General features: G+C 40.0%; 2 protein-coding genes across 6 annotated transcripts; one reads left to right on the top strand and one right to left on the bottom strand.

Moving 5' to 3' along the window:
* The first annotated feature begins 1,417 nt into the window (after nucleotides 1–1,417).
* Nucleotides 1,418–10,043, top strand: clgn (calmegin). Its single transcript, XM_085911484.1, has 15 exons — nucleotides 1,418–1,647; nucleotides 3,977–4,225; nucleotides 4,386–4,459; nucleotides 4,827–4,885; nucleotides 5,001–5,142; nucleotides 5,288–5,369; nucleotides 5,457–5,649; nucleotides 5,941–6,130; nucleotides 6,237–6,350; nucleotides 6,743–6,899; nucleotides 7,613–7,828; nucleotides 7,920–8,036; nucleotides 8,105–8,252; nucleotides 8,718–8,920; nucleotides 9,125–10,043. Exons 2-15 carry the CDS (start codon nucleotides 3,977–3,979, stop codon nucleotides 9,194–9,196), a joined length of 2,016 nt encoding a protein of 671 aa, XP_085767610.1. The 5' UTR covers nucleotides 1,418–1,647; the 3' UTR covers nucleotides 9,197–10,043.
* On the bottom strand, nucleotides 9,957–17,134 carry scoca (short coiled-coil protein a). Of its 5 annotated transcripts, none has more exons than XM_085911488.1 (6): nucleotides 15,435–15,603; nucleotides 13,829–13,882; nucleotides 12,484–12,555; nucleotides 12,331–12,411; nucleotides 11,499–11,637; nucleotides 9,957–11,177 (listed from the first exon to the last, which is right to left on the bottom strand). In XM_085911488.1, coding segments are annotated over exons 2-6 (405 nt in total). In that variant the 5' UTR covers nucleotides 13,830–13,882; nucleotides 15,435–15,603; the 3' UTR covers nucleotides 9,957–11,065. The 5 variants fall into 5 exon arrangements, with proteins under 5 accessions (XP_085767614.1, XP_085767613.1, XP_085767611.1 ...); XM_085911487.1 differs by having other exon boundaries at nucleotides 13,829–13,872; XM_085911485.1 differs by lacking the exons at nucleotides 13,829–13,882; nucleotides 15,435–15,603 and adding an exon at nucleotides 16,929–17,134.
* Nucleotides 17,135–22,683: the final 5,549 nt, after the last annotated feature.

The raw sequence follows: 22,683 nt of genomic DNA, 5'->3' as shown, positions 1-22,683 counted from the left end.
ATACAGAAAATGTAAAAAAAAATAAAAATCCTCAAACATACAAGAAAAACAAAATAATAAAAATGACGAAATGAAATCTTCATCTCCAATAAAAAAAATCACCATAGCTCTTTTTATCCAACCCCGTTTAATGTCTTTTTACTTTATTGAAACAAAACACATTACAAATGCAAAATACGAGTATGCACAATTTATATATAGAGGTTCAATATTACACAAATAACAATTGAGATAAAACTATAGTAGCATTTTATACAACACAAAATGCTGTGCAAGACTATGAAGACTGCAACCTTGAACCCCTTTGTTCCCAATTTCCCAATAAGGTCAGTGACTAAAGATTTAGAGTGGATCTAAAACCTTCACAAAATAAAGAGAAGGTTGATAAGATATACCGTAAATGAGCGATTCTATCGAACTGGTTCAAATTCAGAGTTGGGTGTATTAAATGTGTCAAATTTGTACATTATTTCTGAAAAACATTTACTCTGTTCATGTTGCACGTAAAAGTACAATTATTATATTTTCTTGTTTTTTCAAAATATCTTGCCTGTCTTAAAATCTATCACTCCCGAAACACAGAATTAACCTGACAACTGGCAAGAGCTCGGGATTTTGTGAACTCATAAATAGATCATGCAGCAAAGTTAACACAGAATTCCAGTGGAATAAAAACAATTCTGTTCACCGATTCATATTTTTTGTTCACCACTGTCTAGAGTATTATTTTGTCATCAGAATCAGTCTAAATGAAAAATGTCAACAGAATTTGATGACCATTTTCAAAATGTATCACAATTTAAAGGATATTTTTATTATATAATGTAGAAAGTTGATTATATTGACTCCATCAGTAGGCAATAGCATTGACTGCAACGTTTCAGTAGTGACCATACGGTTGTTGTTGCAGTAATACTCTGAGGGTAGCATTGTAATCACTTAAGATTTTTGCTATATTTTAACTTCTGACATGTATTAGTAATGGAAACACGGATTCCGCCATTTTTATCTGATCTGTAGTAAGGTTGTACTGGATAGTTCACCACTGGTGAATCACCAGTCCATTACGGCACATTAATTCATCATTGAAGAAAAAAACATAGGTTTCATATACATTTCTAATTGGAATGACAAACTTTTTTTCTGTGACATCAATACAACAAAAATTAGTAACACATATTATTAATAATAATAATAATAAAATATTAATAATAAAATGATAATCACAATAATCATAATAATAATAATAATAATAATAATAATAATGTGAGCTTTTTAAAAACATGTCATGAATTACGTGACCAACATTGATAAACCTAATCAAAAGGCCCGTATGATGAACGTACTACATAGGCTGTCGTATTAAAGGAGCAAAGACGTTTCGTAGCCCACCGTCTAATGCGCATGCGTGTTTGTTTGCAGTCGAACCCTTTGAGCGTAAACCGTTATATTATTCGGCCCGTGCTGTCATCTGAGGGCAACAGGATCGCGTACGTTATTTCAAAGTGCACACGTTCGTTCGTTTTGTCAGCGACACACGCCAAAGAAACGTTTGGGCTTTTTTTGTTTTGTTTTTGTTTTTTGGTTTCTTGGAGGGGGCGCAGGAGCAGTTTTGTGTGGGTTTTCTTCGCGACAACAAGACGCGAGGTTAGTGCGCTCTCATTCATTCTCTCTCTCTCTCTCTCTCCTTTGACATCGTTGCTAATATAACAAGCTAACCGTTGTATAGCAGTGATGTGTGTTATCAAAAAGCAGGGTTTAGACTTGACACGTTGTGGCGCGACATTTTAGAAGATAAGATCAATTGGACTGCTTTGCGCTCTTATTAGCTGGATAGGAGCAGGTGTTACTGCAGAAAACGATCAACTCCGAGGAGTTTGGACTGGACGTCGCAGTTTTTTCCACAGGCAGCCATGTTAGCTCAACGACCTGTCCCAGGACCTCAAAGAGTACTCGATTTGACAGCTTGCTTAGCTTGCTTGGACTGTTAAGAGATGCTGGGCCCGGTGCACGCACAGGTCATTGCGAGGCTGATTATCAAATGTGCTAGTCGTGATGTTGAGAGAACATTTTAATTGGATCTCGTTGTTTTTATTTGACAGATTCAAACCCGAGCCTTTGAAGTTCAGTCTGGGCAAAAAGCATGTTTAGATGCTAGCTGCAGGAAAAAAAAAGTCAAGCAGACCGATAAAAAGCTATTCAACACAGTCCCAAAATAAGTCAATAATTGATTGTTTAGCTAAACAAAATTCTGTAAATCATAACTTGGAGAGAATGTTTGTTTTGTAGTGTAATATTGGGTTGCGCAATAAAGAATCATGTGCGTTATGTGTATGGCAAATGTGCATTACATTTCATTTTGATCCTTTTGTTAGGATACGGATTTTAGCTATTGATCTGACTCCAAATTATGATCAACACTTAACACAAGTTTCTATGTCCTAATCCACACACTGGCGCACCTAACAATTTTGCGAGTTCGTTCTGTCAAAGAGAAGACCAGTAGATCAATCAGACCAAATTTACCAAATGTTTATTCCTAACAAAGCGCACTAATACAGGCCTGGGTCCCGGGTCCCTCACACTAAAACTCGTGCGTTTTTGTGACCACCAAAAGACGACACATTCTTCCGGGTTGCCCAGTTTTAAAGAAACACAATATGAATATTAAAGCATGCAAAATATTGTGTGATGATTGGTCGATGGTCATCTCCTCCCCGTCGAGGTGTCATCACTGTGGTCAGGGGGTTGGTTGTTTTCCTCTCGAAGCCCGACCACCTGGACGTGGTATTGTTCTTTGTTCTCGTTCCTCACCGACCTCGAGGTGTTATCGTCTGGTACTCCCTTCGTTCCGTGCCATCTCGTACTGCCTGTCTGGTACTCCCTTTCCTGGGCCTGTTCCATAACTCTTAGAAGAAAACAAGTTCATGCAGTGTGCCTGCACATTCCTCACCCCCCACCAATCCACACAAGCACTCCAATACTAGATATTATATTGATATGATTATATGTTTCACACAACCTTAAAAAATATGTTTGCTAACCGCTGAAAGCACATTTCCCTTTACTTTGAAATTGCATGCCTTTTATCTGACTGACCAATCAGAAGCAAACCAAATGCACATTGCCATCCAACAGAACAGAATCTAGGTGCCTTACTCGCACAAAATAATTTAAAAAGTAGTAATAAATATCAGAAAATCATATTGTTAATTATGGCAATTTGCTAAGATTAACACACATCAAAAACTGGATTGGTTTTAGGGTTAAATTTAATCCCAAACAAATTGTAATCTTAACATTTTCAGAGTTAAATGGTATCCAAAGTAGCTGTTGATCACATAGTGTGAGATTAACTCTGCAGGGATGTAAATAATTACTCTGCCTTGGCACCTCCATTTTTCTAGTTTGAAAGACATGAATCAGATCCATTTTTACATTGTAAGTGAATAAGTTCAAACTTGCAAAAAATAATAAGTTCAAATAATTTTGAATTATTGCTGTGAAGTTGCTAGCTGCAGAAAAAGTCAAGCAATCCGATGACAACAAAGAGCAAATTTGGTCATGAGGTAACACGGCATTCAGTCAGGACTTCAAAGCTTTCTCTCATTGCCTCAACACTATCAATGATTGACCTGCACTACAGTTACAATTTAAATGAATTTGTGATTTGATTTTTACGAGTCTTTTGTCTTTATTTCATAGCGTTTCTTGGCTGAGCAGTTTCCAATCAGATTACAGTTCCATGTCTTTCCATGTAAATTAATTCTACCCAGGGTGTTAGAGGGAACAGGAAGGCCGTTTGGGGAATAAATTACTTATTTTAAGCCTAGCTAAAGGCTACTGATAAAATGCCATAGCCCCTGATACTCTGTGCCCTCCATCCTTTTATGCACTTTGTTGTTTTTTTATGTCATTATATTGTTTCTGTTGTTCCCCTCACATGCAACCTCCACATGTTCATTTGTCCTGAAAGATGATGCTGAGCAGGCACTGGATGTGGAGGATGGTGTTTCTCTTTCTCCTGACCGTGGCAGTGGTAATAGCCCAAAAGCAGTCCGACGTTGACCAGTCAGATGTCGATGAAGAGATTGCCTTGGATGATGAGGAAATGGAGCCTTTAGTCACTGAGGAAGAGGAGGATGAAGAGGAGGAGGAGGTGGAGGAAACTAAGGCAAAACAAACAGACCCTCAAAGCACAACCAATGACAAAGTGTCCTTCCAAGTGAGAAGATGATTTTATTAATATTAAGAATATAAATACTCCTTCACTGCCATTGATGAGAATTGACATCAAACATCACTTTGTACTGGTCTGGCAGTGAATTGAGTTAAAAATGGGACCGGAAGAAATTTGAACCATTTTATTGATGTTGGCTTCATAGGTAACATATGAGACTCCTGTGCCGGCTGGAGATGTGTACTTTGCTGAAACATTTGATGATGGCTCACTTGGCAGGTAATCTCAGCTTTTGATGGAAAATGGCATGTGAACCCTCAACATATAATGACAATATGGGTGTTAAATCTCAAAACTGAGTTGAAGGTGATCATCATGGAATAATGCAACATTAGCTAGAGGAGATAGTTGTTTTGTATCTGAAAAGTGAAAACTTAATGATATTTTGACCTTGCAAAGAAATTGTGGCAAATGATTGAATAACACTTGGGTTATTACACATATAACACTTGGGTTATTACACATTTAACAACATGTTTTCAGTCAGGTGTTATCCTTGTCAGTAGCTAGAGAAAACTGTTAAACCGTCATCTATAACTAAAACGAGCATGAGTTGGGAGTCATTTATTGTCTGTGGTTTTCTTAGATGGCAGTTGTCCAAAACAGTAAAGGAAGACGCAGATGATGACATCGCCAAATATGATGGTTTGTTTTCTATATCTCTTTCAACCAGAAATGATGTACTATAGAGGATTTTTTTCTTAATTCTCTGGGTGCCTTATTGTGTCCATTGTGCACTAAGAAAAAACTTGTTGTGCAGGGAAGTGGGCAGTGGAGCAGCTGAAGGAGAACAAGATTCCAGGAGACCAAGGCTTGGTGCTCAAATCCCGTGCCAAGCATCACGCCATCGCCGCCATGATGGACAAACCTTTCGTCTTCCGGGATGAGCCCCTTGTCGTACAGTCTGTACACACACACACATGCATGCATATACATAGACTTTTAATCTTTATGTCGTGACGTTTACTACAAAGGAATTACAGTTGGTTAATGAACAAAATGGATAATTGTGTTGAGTAACCGCTTTGTATGTGTTTGTTTCTCTAGGTATGAAGTCAATTTCCAGGATGGCATTGACTGCGGTGGGGCTTATGTTAAACTGCTTTCAGACACCGGTGATGTCAATCTGGTGCGCCCATGCTGTCATGCTAATATGAGAATGATTGATGGCTTACTTAAACATGATATATAAGTCTTGGCTTTTCCCGGCCTTTAGGAACAATTTCACGACCGCACACTTTACTCCATCATGTTTGGACCCGACAAGTGCGGCGAGGACTACAAGTTGCACTTCATCTTCCGTCACCAGAATCCCTTGAACAAAGATTTAGAGGAAAAGCACGCTAAGAGGGCTGATGTGGACCTCAAGAAGTTCTACACTGACAAGAAGACGCACCTCTATACTTTAGGTATGGTAGCATGCTAGTATGTGTGGCAGATGATTTTTTTTTTTTGACGGGGTGGGTGGATTTCATCTTTGCAGCAGATTCAATTTAGCAACATGGAATTTGGTACGTTGCATTTTGAGATGCTCTGACATCACGTATTGACTGTGTCCTTGTATTGACACCTATTCATTGCTGGTCACCGCTACTTTCCACCACAAAAGACCAAATAAACCTCATGACAGCACATTGAAATAGTTGCGCTGACAAACTCAAGTGGTAGAAATGCATGTCTGTGTGTTCCTTCGTTGCAAGTCTTGAACCCAGACAACAGCTATGAGATGTTCATTGACCAGTTCAGCGTGAGCCGCGGCAACCTGCTCAATGACGTGGTGCCTCCGGTCAACCCGCCTAAAGAGATCGACGATCCGAACGACTTCAAGCCCGAAGACTGGGACGAGAGGGCCAAGATTCCCGACCCCGACGCTGTCAAACCTGACGACTGGTGACTTGAACAGCTGCGCTCGTAGAACTAGCTTTGGCTGCACATTGCCATTTTGAAATGTTGTCAGGTGACTTGTCTATTTATAGTAAAAAGTGTCTGTTGTCAGGGATGAGGGCGCATCTGCAAAGATTGAAGACTCAGATGCAGTGAAGCCAGAGGGCTGGCTGGAAGAGGAACCTGAATACATCGCCGACCTGAATTCTGAGAAACCAGAAGACTGGCAAGTAGACAGTGAACACATTTCCAACAAACACATACAATGCAGCACAGCATACTTTGTCATTCAGGAGCTCACCTTTACTCTTTTACAATATATAGCCTGCTCAAGCCAAAGCAATAAAAGTATTGTTTTGGCACCATCTGGTGGCATCTTGGTGCCAAGGAAACAATTTAAAGTGATGTAAGGAGCTTCATTTAGACAAAAGTAGTCATTTGCTACCATCTGGTGGCACCTATAAGCCATTACAAACCCTTTCGGGGTGGGGCTCATTTATTCCGATTTCTGGTATCATGGTTTCCATCCCTCATGAGTAGAGAGGGAATACTGCTGCACTGTATTGTTTTGTCTTTTATGCTATGAACGATTTAGCCTCATAGCTCTCCCATGTGTAGGGATAAAGAGATGGATGGAGAATGGGAGCCTCCGCAGATCCCCAACCCTGCCTGTGAAAGTGCTCCAGGGTGTGGGCTGTGGAAGCGACCCATGATTAACAACCCTCAGTACAAAGGCAAGTGGAAAGCCCCACTGGTAGACAACCCCAACTTTAAGGTAACCAACCTCCAGCTTGCATGACGTTGCATTTGTTTTCTGTGGGCCTGGTTTACGAAAGGTTTGCACGTGCAAAAATGATTGCATGCTCACGCAAATGGGTATGGAAGCAAAGCTCTTAACTGGCATCTCCCAAACTTTTTTTTTTTTTACTAAATGGACAGAATTGCTACGCGGTTCATATTGTGTGTTTATAGCTGAATGGGCAAAATACCGGCAGGAGTAGATGCAAATTTAAAAATGATGACTGATTATTGTGGTGAGGAGGAGGCATAGGGAGAATGAATCCTTTCTGCAACACTTTAATTATGCCACAAACAGCTAATGCAACATTACGTTATTAATTTATTGTAGCGATAGATGTGTATTCTTTAAGTCAGTAGTATGTTGGTTTGCATCTTCTGCTAACACATCCAACCCCTTCAAATATTTCTTGTGGCCCTGTCACAAATTTTCCATGATGACCAGCAGTTACCAACAGCTCCAAATTATTATTAATATAGCAGTTTCTGTTCTGTTGGTTTCAAGTGATGCACAAGAGTTGTAGTCTTTGCCAAAACATTTATTTAATTACTCAATGGGAGGAATTATTATCACAACTTGTTTAAAGTAAATTTATCACCCGCTTTTCAGAATCCTAGTAAATCAGGCCCATTGCCTACATGTCCATCTGAGGGTGTTGATCTCTATTTTGTTATTGACTTTCCCTAAAGGGGGCCTGGAAGCCTCGTAAAATCGTGAACCCGGAATATTTTGAGGATCTGCAGCCATTCAAAATGATGCCTTTCAAGGCCCTGGGCTTGGAATTGTGGTCCATGACGTCCGACATCTACTTTGACAACTTCATCGTCACCTCCCACAAGGAAGTCGCTGACCGCTGGGCCTCGGACAGCTGGGGTTTGAAGAAGCTCGTGGCCAGTGCTAACGAGGTTAGTGTTGACGCTCGATTCATTATTACAGCAAATCTCTTATCGATATGCTCAGTGAGATCAACAAGGGTTCAAATCGTCCTCCCATCAGCCCGGGATTTTTGCCCAGCTGATGATTGCAGCAGAGGAGCGCCCATGGCTCTGGGTGGTCTACATTTTGACAGTTGGTCTGCCCCTGGGACTTGTTGTGCTCTTCTGCTGGCCTAAGGTACCATGAGTTATTTATTCAAAGCAGTATTTATCTGCACAATCTTAAATAGAAAATGTTGGTCGCAGAAACCAGATGATTATGTGTACAAGAAAGTGGATGAGCCGCAGACTAATGTAGAAGAAGAGGATGAGGAGGAAGAGGAGGAAGATGCAGCAGATGGCACAGATAAGGATGACAAAGATGTTGAGGCTGAGGATGTGGAAGCTCCTGCAGGTGAGACAGACACCTCAGCTAGTATTGCTCAGTCAACCCCAAAATGTTCTTTACAATAATATGTTGTATGTGCTCCAACTAATCCAAACACGACATTCTGATGAATATTGCGTTTGTGGAATAGTTAAACAGCAAAATTCACCCATTTATATCTCGGGGGTTGGCCATTTTGGCAACTTTGTGTCGACTGAAAATGACATAACAGTTACCAGGTTTCAGGTCACAACCAATCACGCACACTTACTGTCGAGTGAAAATGACATCACAGTTGCCAGGTCTCAGATCACAACCAATCACGACTAAGCTTCAGAAAACTGTTGAGGCGCGAGACTGTCATTTTCCAGGTGACAAAGTGGCAAAATAGCCACCGCCTCAGATGTATATTTTCGCCTGTTTAACTCATATTCCGCATATATAAGAAATTTTGACTTCCCTTTTTAACCTCACTCTTATTTCAAACTATAGCAAAAGCTCCGGACAACGATGGTCCAAATCCAAGAGCTGGCCAACCAGAGGGGAACTGTGACAATGAGGATGGTGGAGAAGGGGAGGAAGAAGAAGAGGAAGAGGAGGAGGAGGAGGAGGAAGAGGAAGAAGTGGAGGAAGAGGAAGAAGTGGAGGAAGAGGAAGATAGCAAAGCTCCTGAGAGAACTCAAGAAGAGGAGGAGGTAAGTGTAAAAGTAATGTCTGTGCCCCAGAAAAGCTTTACTATGATCTGGAATCCAAATTGGCCTAAAAATAGATCAGTCAAGGTTGTATTTAAATTTGAAGGCATTTTTTTTTTATATTCGTAGGCAACCGAAATGTGACATTAAACAGTGTTGTGTACAATATCACGGTCTCACTTTACTCACGGTGTCCTTCTCTTCCAGCCGGATGGAGGCAGTGATGCTGCAGAGAGCAACAAACAAGCTGTGAGGAAGAGGAGGGTACGGAAAGACTGAGGTGACATCTGCATCTGCTCCTCCCCCCCTTCCTTAGGGACAACATGCAGGGCTGTCATTTGTTGAGCAGGACAGAACATGCATTTCCTCCAATCTCCTGGTAGCCTCCAGTCAACCCGGTTGCCCCATTTGCATCTTTAATCCTTCTGTGACAAAACTGAACCCAGTGGTCCTCCTTGTCTCGCCTTTCAGATGTATCATATGTGTGTTCTGCTTACACCCCTCGCCCCCAAAGTCTGCTTCAAAATATTCATCATTCTTTTTCTTGCTTACCTATTGTCTAGTTGGAAGCCCACCATGTTACTCTGGCTCTCAATTCATTGATCTGTCTGTGTACAGCATCTGTCCTTTGCTTTCAGTAACACGTTGAAGGGCACAAAGTCCTTCCTTGTTCAGTTTTTCCAGGCAGAGACCCCATGTGTGAAGAGGTGACCGCACTGTGAAGAAAGCTGACCTTAAAGTTTCTGTAAATAGTTTCATTTAAGCCTTTACTTTTGTGTATTTAATATTTAACAAGTTAGAGCTCAATATCTTTTATTTGAAAATTGTTATGAAATTATTAACTTAAAAGGCACACAGTAGTGCACAGTCCTCTGCAATGCAATGCACTAAAACATTCTCCCCACTGGTAATCAGATCTGACTGATTTTTTTTTTTTAATCTTGGTGCATGATGGATTCCTTTTAACAGGTAACAAGATATCTGTATCCAGTGGCTGGAAGGTCATAATCGTGTGGTAAAAAAAAAGTATGGATCTTTGGTGTGTGTGTGTGTGTGTGTGTGTGTGTGTGTGTGTGTGTGTGTGTGTGTGTGTGTGTGTGTGTGTGTGTGTGTGTGTGTGTTTTTAGCACCAACAGTGAATGCCTTGCCATTTCTGAGTATAATTGAGCAAAAACAGTCCTTCTTTATGACATGCCCTTGGAACACAGACCTTAAGTCTCAAAGCTTATGTTAAGTTCCTGCCACACATTGGCAAATACCATATCTGTTTACATTTGTTGGCATACTGCACATTGCTCTGAAAATAAAATGAAATATTTAATAAGTATCTGTCTCAAGTGTAGTCATTAAGAAGAATGAGCATAAAACTTTTTTTTATTAAAAACAATGCTCCAAAGTAACAGTGTGCAGGGTATCTTTTCACATAAGATGGATTCTGGAGTGTATTGTATAGTCTAAAATATTTTTAAACAACCTAAACATATCAAAATAATAATAAATTACAACTTTTCCCTTTTTGAGAGCCATTTCCATTTACTATTATAACATGCATTACTACTTTTACAATCAAATGAACATTTACCGAGGGCATGAAATTTTGCTGCTACGTCTATTTTGGAAAAGGGACGTGGCCTTCCTTTTTGCAGTTCAGTTTGGAGAACAGCATTACATTTCCGGTTCTGCGCTCCCCACAGTAGATCGATAGCACTTAAATGCACTAAACTGCTTTCAAGTAAAAAGCATCTGATCTCTGCTCGTGTCTGGCGAGCCGGGATGTCTTAACTCATCCAGATCAAGCCCTTTTAGTCAAGCAACCTGCAGCAAATCCTGTTTTTAGTCTGACTGACAAAGCAAGTTATAATTCATTATAGATATGCTTCGCTAACAGGGGCTTAAGATGTACATGCCGTTTTAATACATTTTACAGGAAGACTGTTCTGTTTGGCAGTGGTAAAAACATGACAGTCATGCAATGTGGACTCATGATGACTTGATGAGAAAAACAAAGACGTTCAAGTCACAACATTAATCATTAGAGCCTGGGTTTCATCAGCCTGCTTACATGTTGAAGGCTGAATCAGGAAGTTGGGATCACATTGTCTTAAAACAGAAAATCAGGTTGCTAACAATGAACGCCGGGTTATGACCTCAAAGACAGTAAAGGGACTCATGAACCTTTAATGGACTAATTCGATAAGTCATGTGGCAGCCCTCCCTCATCTGCAGTATGGAGAGCACCCAGATAATCTCCTGCTCATGTCTGGGGAGTTGCATGTAAAATATTAATGTGAATGTTAATTAAAATGTACTTCAACTCGACAGTTAGCTGCAATCGTTTGCACCCATTCACAATTTACATCCACATGTATTTTTACATGGAGCCTACCTGGGGTAGGGCTCCACACATCCACCGACAATTTTGTTGCAATAATAATTGGGAACAAGTGCCACATGACAGATTAAAAGTGAATCAGCACAGTCAGAGCAAGCAGAACAGGTGACCAACATTTTCAATTTGTGCCCAGGTCTGAGGGAGCCCGTGGCCCACCTCCTTTATTGTGCTTCCTTGGGCTCAACTCACTTGCGTTTGCTTTTGGTGTCCGTGGTCTGAAAGACGCTGGACGCAGACATGAGGTTCTCGATGTACTGACCGAGTACCTGGTTCTCTGACTTCAACTTCAAGTTTTCCTCTTTGACCGCGTCCACCCGTGCTGAAAGGTCTGCAACAAACAGATAGGTTGTTCACTTTTATTTTTTGAAGTGTGAATTAAACTGGTGGTCCTTGGCTTTAATTGGTACCCAAGATTTATATCTCACCTCTCACTGATCCTTTGAGCTTTGATTAACAATTGATTACATTGAGCTAAATCTCACATAAATATTACATTTTCGGGGTAAACAGATTGATTACCTTAATCATTTCATTGATGGCAAATTGGTTTGGTCCTCCAAATTGCTTGGCCCTTAAGCAAGGAAACTAACCCTGTGGCCCCTAAGCGGACTTTAGAGAGGATTGATGTCAGGGCTCTGAGAATGTAAACCGCAACCTTAATTTCTTTGGACCGCTTCATGTGTACTTTGCATCATTTTCATCCAAGAAAACCTAATCGACCGTTGGACCGAATAACAATTCAGATTTCCGAAATTGATTCGCGAGGGGCCGTTTTTATTAACGATTCACTTTTGACTGATTTTCAATTCAGTTAAGGATTTTTACGCAGTACTTTTTGGACTTTTTACTGTCAACTATTAATTTGCACATTAAAGAATTGAAGACGTAAGCAACTGATGGTTATAAGAGCAGCTGGTGTGATAAGCCGTGATTTACGTAGGATCCAATTAGTTGACTAATTGGGACTACTGGTGGCGAATAAATTCATTTCATTTGCAGCAGCCCGACTGGGTTATGTTACCTTCCAGCGTATGCTGAAGTTCTAACACTTGATTTATTAGCCTCGTCTTCTCCTCCATCTCCACCTGGTTCTCTAAGTCCCCTGAAAGAAAATGGAGTAGCATCACCTCCACTCGACAAATGATTGGTTCTTGGACATTATGGGTACACATACCATCTATATCGCAGTTCATGATGAAGAGATCGGTCTCTGGCTTAGTATACAGGGCTGCAGCTCTGCTGTCCACTGTAGCAGAATGACAAGACACGCTTAAGTAGGGATGGGGATCAAGCCGTTGTTTGTGAAAACTGTTTCCCAGTACAGTAATCCCTCCTACTTCGCGGGGGTTACGTTCCAGACCCACCCGCGAAATGGGAATTTCCGCGAAATAGAAACTAGATTTTTTTGAGCTATTCTTGGAAGATATTCTATTTTTATCGCTGACATCAACCAGCTCGCTGCTAGGGGACTTTCATATCAATGGACTGTGCGCTCCGCATTCATGCCTTAGCGACGAGACTAACAGTATATTGCTATGTCCAGATGAAGGCCACCGCCGGTGGAGAGTGTTATATCTTTACTATTTTCCAGGTTCTGATGTAGCAAGCATGGTTCGGACAACGACGTGATGGATACTGCTTTATTCCTTTCATCACAGTCAGTTCACTGGCCGTACATCGCAACACTGAACGTCCCCGAAGCTCCCCCTCCCACATCCGGGGTTTTCCCACTACGGAACATGAGTTAGTCCAAAATATACAACAGAGAGAACGCCCTGAAGTCACATGTGACGATAAAGTATACTGTACTGACTCTTTAATTTATTCATTTCAAAACAAGAAAACGACTTTTAAACGTAAGCTATCATTATTAAAGGAAAATGAAGAAACTCAAGTGGCCGCGAAACCTCGTGAAATGATGAAATTTCTGCGATAAAATAATTAATTTACGCATTTTTGAAAACCCGCGATACAGCGAAGCCGCGATAGTTGAAGCCGCGAAGTAGGAGGGATTACTGTAATTCCATTCCTAGGGAATCCTTTGGTTGATTGCCTGACAAATGCGCTGACCGAGTCTTTGTATTCAAATTATTCACAATAGTTTCGAAGCATATATTTTTGTATCGACCAATTTTTGGGGACAAATTAGGTCGTTTTAGTCTCTGTGTCCAAATTTACAGGCTGCGTCCTCCTAAGGCTGTTTTTTTTTTTTTTAAATTTGTCGATTGACCAATAGTTACATAATTAAATTTGGTTTTGGGTTAATGTAACGAGATTTAAAAACATGCCATTTAGCCAGCGGTAGCTTAGAAATGTTCAGATTCGTTGCATGGGTAACACTTAAATGTTTTTGATTCACTCGTTACTTTTCACTCGGTAGCAGACGCCCACATTGCTCCACTCGCTACTACAGCAATGCATTTAACACTGCTTGACACGCCCACTCGCCCAAGCTGTTGGAAACAAAGATGACAAAGCTCTTATATGCATGTGTTCGGTGTTTCCGGTGGAGCATTTACTTTGAAGTTCCAGACACAAGTCGTCGCTAGACCAATCAGGGCGTCTTCGGGTGGCTCCACGTATTAAACGTCATAGAAGAGGATAGAAAAAAAGCGTAGAAGAAGAGAGAGGCAAAATGAAGGCTGTGAAGGTCACATTTTCATAGCCTTAACCCACGGCCCATCACCACAGAGGCCAGATTCAAGGGCGAAGTTTGGCGATATTTCATGCGTGAAGTAATACTGGAGACGGTTTTGTTTTCGCCAAAACAACGCCTTTGCAATCACCGTGCTTAATTTGAATGATAAGCGATTAATAAAGTTGAATTTTCTGTCAGGTGGTGGAAATAAGAATGTGGTGTTTTTCATACATTGAGCAATATTGTAGATTGTAGAAGGTTCTGTCTGAAGCCAGAATTATTATTATTATTATTTTTTATTAAGACTGTGTTGCACTCAAAGAATCTATAAGGGACATCTCTTGTGATGTTCTTGTTGATCTGATTTATGCAGAATCACTCCAAGGAGAGCTGTATGTTCCTGCACATGGTTCTACACTAAAAATATAAAACTCATAAATATGTCTTGATTTAGTAGTAGAAACCACTAAAGATTATTGCTTGAAATTACTGTAATAACAGTCAGGGCCATTTCTTCTCAAGGGTTCTCGTTTTTCCCTAGCGGTTAAGATTGGGGGATGTCCTTAATACTATTTAATTACTATTTACTATCAACTATGGCCACGTGAAGCCCTTTAAAACATTTCTGTCAGTAAGGGCTATATAAATAATTTGGACTTAACTTGGATTCAAACGAACCACGATATAACAGGTGTTCATTCATTGTATGTGTATTTAATACAATTTAAAAGCAATGCATTGTTTGTGATTAAATTTCCAATCGGATTTGTAGTGTATATCTATCTTGGTTTTCTTTTGTTTGAATGCTTTTACATGCAGTTCAGAAACTGAGAAACACTTGCATGGGTGTATTGGTTAGACGATGGAAGGTTCCACTTTAGCAGATGCCGCACCCTGTTAGTTCCTTCATCAGACCCTCGGTTTTCTGGTCAGGTTCTTATTCAAATAACTAATGTAATGTACTTTTTTAAACTTATTCCTTCACTCATTAGCGGTCAATAATCAAGTTACAATGGAACAAATTGAGATCGGCTTGTGTGGAGAAGCGTATTCAATTACGAGCAACTCCATCAAGTAACACATTAAGCCCGAGCCTCTAGTGCATATTATATATACTTCAGAATTATTTAGACTTTGCTATAAAGACTGTGTCTAATCACGACCTCTAACCAAAGCAAATTCCACCAATTAACGTGTAGGCCGTTGTTTACGTTGTTTAGCTTTGCTAGCTAACTGTCTTTTTGCGGTCAACGACGAACGCCCAAAAATACACTTTACCGTTTCAAAAATAACAAATCAAAAGCGTAGATGTTCAAACACACGGAACGTCTTACGAATGTATTTCTACTACCGCCTTATTGATTTCTTTTAGCCACCGGGATGCGGCTAACATTAGACGCTAAATTGGGCAGCTAAATGCTGTTGCTGTATTCCATTCAAAACCGCATAAACAGCATATAAAAACGATTTATCGTCTTTCCACTCACCGAAATCAAGACTGTGTTCTCTCCGAAACACGGAGTGTCGTCGTAAACATAGACAGACAAACTAACACACATGCACACATACACTCACACACAAGTGATTCACGATGACGCCACTGATGAGGATTCCTCACCTCCGCATATGTGTGCCGACAGCAACCGAAAGGGGGCGCTAATATCCACCCATCCACCAATTTATGGCCGTACATATATTTCCACACTGGAGTTCTTAATAGTTGTTCTTTCCACACGTTGTCAGCAATTGCTCCCAATGTTGTATATTTTTGGTCTTCATAAGACAATTCAGTGCACTACAATAGAGAACTTGGGCATACTAGTAGGACAGCTACACAGTACTTGGAGGCCAAATTGTGCACTAGTTGAAAACCGTGTGCTAATTAATAACATTATGGGGCGGTGTGGATCACTGGTAGAGTGGTCAGGAGTTTGATTCTTGACCACCAGTAAGGTAGTGAAGTCCCAATTGCTCCTGATGCTGCATCATCAGTAGGTGAATGAGGAATTAAGGGTGAAGTGCTTTGAAGGCCTTAACAAAAGGTGGAAAAGTGTGATACAAGCAAAAGACCATCGCATCTTGCGCTTTAGTAGTAGTAGCACGTAGATTTCAACCATTGACTCACTAATAATGTGACCAAACTCTAAAAACAAGTGAGCCAATTCGCAAATTAAATCCATCTGCACTGTGAAGTCAGTTGAGGTTGCCAGCAGGTGACAGTCAAGGTCAAAATGGCCACCCTCTCAGATGGATAAAAACAGGTTGATATTTCTGCTTGATTCATAATGCACAAATGCAAACTTAATCAGAATACCTTGTTTACACTACTGGGGGCACCTAGAACATTTTTTACAGGCCTTCAACTTTGAAGTATGATTGATTACAATCTACACAAAACTACAGTATGTATGTCTATGTTAGTATTTGTTTTTAGAGACGGTTGTATGAAGTGAACATCGGGAGAACAGAAAAGGCTGGAACAGAAATTCAATTTGTTCCTCAAAACTGAGGCAGATGTCAACACTTCACTAAGGTGGTGCCACAGGCAGTCTTGTATATGTAGATTTTCATTCAGCATCCAACAAATTTGTTCAGTATGAAATAGTTTACAAACTGTGCACAGACAAGTAAAAATGTGGTTTGTGGCTTCTCTCTTATGTTAAACACCGAAGGAGGGAATATTTTCCTTAGAGGTAGTGGTCAAAATGGGAAAAGGAATTGATGAATCGTTTTTGGTATTTCATACCAGGAACTAAGCAATTCAACTTTGGAAGAACTTATAGTACATGCCACAGTTTTGGCTTTCTCCAACAATTAGTTTCTCGTTTTAGCAGATAGCAAGATTTGCCACTGAAAATATTGGATGTAATCAACTGGTTTGCTTAAGTTTGTTGGTATAAACATACTGGTGAATTTTAAGATGAGAACGTAAACTTTCTTTTCATGTTCATGTGTTCAAAGGAATGCTTGAAAGGCTTTACCTGGGTCGTCTGCCAGCGAGATGTTGGTAAAAGTCTCATCTTCCTCCTCCAAGTTGGCCTCCATGACCTTCCCTTTCCTTCTTCTCCTTCACCGTAGTGTTTTTTTCCTATTTTTGCCTTTGAAATATTTGCCCTTCCTCCACACTCACCTGTTGCCTGAATCATTTACAACGTCATTATTACCTACCTACCATACCTGACTGGTGGCTCGACTTACAAGAGTGCTCATGGGAAATGATCACTATGGTAACAAGCACATGTAAGAGGTAAAAAAAAAAAAAAAGTCCTTCCTTGCACACAGGTCAAAGTTTTAGTACCAGTAACACCTCATAAAGGGTTTTATAAACACAAAATGATGCACACAGTCCAGTAACACATTAAACTGAATTGTCACCGAGGCACACTTTTCTGTCATTTGTCATAAACCAGTTTCTTGATGCTGTTTAAAATATGCTATTAGGTTAACTGGTTTGTCGGTCCTGTTTTGGAGGACTGCCTCAACACGGTTGAGCCGAAGACAAGAAAGAGAGGAAATCTGTGGTGATAGACTGCACTCTAGTGGTTAATAATGGACACAGCAAAACAGCAACAACAGGCTTGACTATAAAACTTGGGATTCATGTGAGAGCAACGACAGCGTCCATTGAAAAGGCACGATCACTATACCACTTTCTGGGAACCCTAGCAAAGTCGGAAAAGTTGCCTAATTTTAAAATGAAGTCTAAAATTTATCATAAGACGGTCAAGATCGGCTCAGGAGTCTGTGTCTCTTGATGACGTCACGTGAAATGATTGGCTGGAAGAAGTACGGTGACGTTTAAGATTGTGGTAGGTCTGCTTTGCACAAATGGCATTGGAGTTCGAACACAGACAAATTCTGCGAAGAAAACTTTTATTACGAGAGGTTTCCGAGATTACACCGGAGAAGCTTCGAGCAGAAGCTTCCCAAAAAACAAAGTTTGAATAGCGCTTGTCTGTCTTGCGTTGGCGGCTAAATCTTTGCCATTCTTCAGGCCTGCTCATTTTTAGGTCATAGCTGGCTCTTAGTCGTGTTTTGTTTTACAACTTGTTATTTGAGCTCACAATAAAAGGTCAGATAAAGGCTCGTTTCCACTTTTTCAATTTTCTAACAGGAAATTGCTCGTTCTCGTTCATTGGAAAGAACAACACTGACTTCTAGCGGTCAAAGGAAGACCTTTCCACACCTTTGTGGAGATAGATTGGGGTCAAAAGTTTTGCACTTGAAACTTGTACTTGAAAAATTAAAACTTGAATCTGAAGAGAAACGTGGTGAACTTGAAAACATGTAAAAATGTATTCAAAATAAAAATACTTGTATGAAAAGCTTTTTTGAGTTTGAAATAATTTTGCTTTACTTTGGTATATTTTTTTTAATAGACTATTAATTTTCAGGTTTCACCTTTATTTAATTGTCAAGTTTTGAGGTATTTTTTTCAGTTGCATGTTTTATATTTTCAGATTCACATCTCTTCTTTTCAGGTTCAACTCTTTTTTTTTTTCCAGGTTAAAATCTTTTTTTCGAGTTTCACACTTTTGAACTGAATCTGGTGTGAGTGGCGTGGTACTCGCTGCGTGGTCACAAGTGACAGCTGAACAAGACGGCTTGGAACCACCTCCAGAGACAGCGGCTTTAGGGAGCGCAGGAACCAAAGCAAATGAAACTCAACAATTACATACGCCATATTCATAATATATTAGAATTGATGCCTGTGACAAACTTATACTTTAAACTCCGTTTTAAACGGCACTGAGCACCAAATGAGTGATAAAATATGCCCCATTTCGCAGTTCAACAGCCATCACTTTGACATGAACACCAAAATTGAGAACTGAACCGACCGCCTATAAGTTTGGAGTCTATCGCGTTAAGGCTGACCCACGCTGGGAAAGAGGTCAAGTTCATGAGGAATCACCGTTGACCAGAAACGGTTGATGGCGAGGAGGGGTACTTGACTTAGTGTACTAGGGCTGCTGTTTGAATTAGTATCCCCCTGTAACTTTGCTTGGGGAGGGGGCAACCTATTCAAATTTGCTACACTTGGTGAAACCCTTGGGAAAAAACAAAGAAAAACTTGAACCCTAGACATCAACTGACTTTTTCTGTGTCTTCCTTTTGACCCCAATCTACCTCCATAGACCTGTTGCTGTACCCAAATGTCCACCCTTATCCGCCAAGTCCTCAATCACTATTGTCCAACCTAAAAGTAATTCATCCCAAAATCTGTTTGGCGATTTGGACAGGCAGCTCACTACTTATCTCCTCATCGTATATCAGGCGTCCATCGTACGTGTGATGACAAACCGGCGCATTCAAATCTCCGATTATTCATTGTAAATCAAAATGTTTTTATTTTAAAGTGTATTTATTTCCTTTGTTCCACACCTTTTCAATTAAATAAACGGAATTATGTCGAGGGTGTACAGTAACTGCACCACATGGTTTTGTATTCGTGCTTGCACCCTGTTGTTTTCCTGCTCGCAACGTATATATTAAGCCATATTCAACTTTTGAGTGAACATTGATTATCACTACTTTTCCAGGTGTAGGCCGATTATGGGTCATTTTAAGGGCATCTGACTGTAAAACGTTTTGCTCCAAAATATTCTCAGTATATGGTGGAAGAAAGCCATATTGAGAATCCAGTCCAACCCAGCAGAGCCTGGAAAGCGGACTTTAAACCGATGATGATGATGATGATGATTTAAGTGCCCTACATTTATTCTCACTTGTTTTTATTTTGGTATTTAAAAATATCTTCCAGTGCCTGTCTCAGTTTAATGGTCATTTGCGTTTGTGTTAATACCATTCACTCGTGCTGCTTTCATCTGTGCCTGCACACACACACACACACACACACACACACTCACTCACTCACTCACACACACACACACACACACACACACACACACACACACACACACACACACACACACACACACACACACACACGCCCCCCCCCCCCCCCACACACACTTTTTGTTCAATCTCATTGCTCTTATTTTTATCCACAATATATTAAATATGTACTCAACACTGGGTGTCATTAACTTCATTAACATGTCCTATATGCACTAGAGATTTCGAGGGTGCTCATCTCACCATCTGGAGTGACAATAGTTCAAAAAGTAGATAAACAAAAACATGCGACGAAATTGTCGCTGACCATTTTCTTATGTCAGACCATGCCTGATATTCTAAAGGATTTCCAATGTGCGTTTTTCAGGAAAACCTGAACGTATGGGGCTAGGGTCAATCAAGAATTTTGCTCGCTCACTTGTTTTGGAAACTAATTTTCTTTTTTGAGGAGGGGGGCATTCTCAGAGAGTGTAACAGTTAGCTTACACAGACAGGAAAGAACAAAGAAAGGCCTGCTGCATCAGCATCTTTGGTGTTTTATTAAAGTTTTTATATCACTGAATATTTATTGTGAACTGCTCTACAGTAGTGTATAGTATAGAGGTTTGAGGGTGGTGTATATGGAAGAGAAAGGAAATAATAATGCCATCCTCTAATACAAGAAATGCATATTTTTTGGGGTCTTATTTTGCAACATGTTGTGTTGATGTAGACATTTGTTTCCTCAAATACCCATTTAAAGCTCAGATTCAAAAGTCATTGCCTTCCACTGGAATGCCGATTCCACACTACAGTAATATGGACAAGAACAAGTACGATACAGACTGAAGAATGAGCTCCAGCCAATTTGCAAAACCTAATCTTGTAGAAAATCTGTGGAGGCAGCAAAAATTTCAGAATGACAAGCAACAATCTTAATGCCAAGTGTTTTTTGTTTAGGATTTGCAAAGAGGAATGGACTACCCTCCTGAGATGTGTGTCGTCCTGGACCTCTACGCTGCTATTAAGAGCTGTACTACCAACCATTAAGTTATGTTCTGCTTGAGCTTTAGTTCCCTCAGTCAAACAGCGTTTTTTTTCCTTCTTTATTCTTTCTTTAATTATTTCTCTCCGTGTGCCTTGCCAACATGCGTGCCTATATTTCGCCAAAGAAATGTGTCCTGTTCCAGTAAAAATATGTTCCGGGCTTTGCGGGCAACCAGGAAAGGCTCCACTGTTCGTTTATGATCTTCACCACACATGCCCCCATTCCCTCCTCCCCTCTTCCCCTCTCCACAATCTACCTCTCTCTGTTGTTTCTTTCTTTCTCTCGTATCTCATCTCATTTACTCACTGTTCTGGGGGGGCACGCACACTTTATTCAAAATACAGTCATTACTATGACTATCAAAATACAATACTATCATTACTTCTGAGTGCCAATAATCGAAAGACCTATTGCAGAGACAGCTTGACCTGCGTCGGCATCCAGACCAAAACATGCTGACATCACTATTATTACAAGGCATAGAAAGGAATGCAGAGAGTAGACATTTTAGACGTTTCTTTGTATTTTTTTCCCCCACCATGCCAATTTACGGTACTATTGCTCATTAAACTACACAATGAAAATATGAATATATTTAAAAAATATAATAACTGCCTTTGACAGACACAAAGTTGTACAAATTATTAATGTTATTTATTGAGATATTCTAATTCTACTTAAGAGCGAGCAAAGCTTAGGATATTTGTGTCGTGTTTTTACGTTTGCTTTGTATGTTACTTGTGTGGCTTTTTGATGAGTACCTAAGCTTCCTTCCTCCCACTTACATCGATGTTGACTGGTGATGACATTTTTTTTGAACACATTTTGCAGGAGAAATTGCAGTTGCAACAATTTATCTCCATTTACCATACACAGAATTTCCCCCAGAATAGCAAGCATTCTGACAGCAGGCAAGAGCCCAGTTGTTAAATTTGACATAAAATACACATTAGAACTAAAAAAATTGAAGTCTCGCTTGCTGTCGTTTGATGTTATTTCCAGATACATAACCATAACAACCAGGTAACATTTGCACAACTTGATCAAAGATGGAAACCTGTTCCGCGTGGGGGAATTGTTAGTGTTTGTAAAAATATCACAGACATAATTCACTATTCTCCTTCCATTTTGAAACTGCAGGCCGAAATGTTCAAATTCTTCCTCCAACTTCGAAACATCATTGTCAACTGTTGGATTTCTGAGTTTGTATTTACGATATGCAAGGCCCACATTGCTTTGTGTGCGACAGACCTAAGGCTCGAGATCCACAAATCAATCTGAAGTATAGAAGTATAGCTTCTGCTTCCCCCACACTCCAAAATCATGTAGTGTATGACAGTAATTCTCAAAATGTAATGTTAATTGAAAGAATGTCTGCCCAAGGGTTAATAAAATGACTTTCAAAAATATTATTTTCATTAACACGTAGACCTGTGGTAGGTTCTAGGCTTTGCGGGCCATTAGGTGGTACCTTTTTTTTTTAGATGGTATATGTCAATTGAAAACAAAATTCAGTATTGGTACGCGTGTGAATGGTTGTCTCTTTGTTTCAGCCCTGTGATGGATAAATTATGTTTACACACTGCCTGGAATCATACATTGGGGTCAATTCAGACCATTCCCAGATTTGTGGCCAATCAGTTACGCAGTGTATAAAGGGGGTATGATGAGCGTTTGACAGCTCCTAATCAAACATTTTCCAAAAAGTGAATGAACTGTATATACTTAGTGCCTGCATGGACCCATTTTTCTTTGACTTTCTGTTGCACAATAAGTGAAATACATAGTTGTTGTTTTTTTACAGTATCATTTTTGGATTTTATCACATTACTTTCGATTACCACCATCTA

Source organism: Syngnathus leptorhynchus, chromosome 5 (genome assembly GCF_054491065.1).
Source record: "Syngnathus leptorhynchus isolate UIUO chromosome 5, UIUO_Slep, whole genome shotgun sequence".
Classification (NCBI taxonomy): domain Eukaryota; kingdom Metazoa; phylum Chordata; class Actinopteri; order Syngnathiformes; family Syngnathidae; genus Syngnathus; species Syngnathus leptorhynchus.
Note: the sequence above shows the minus strand (reverse complement) of the source record. Positions and strands in the feature narration are given on the sequence as shown.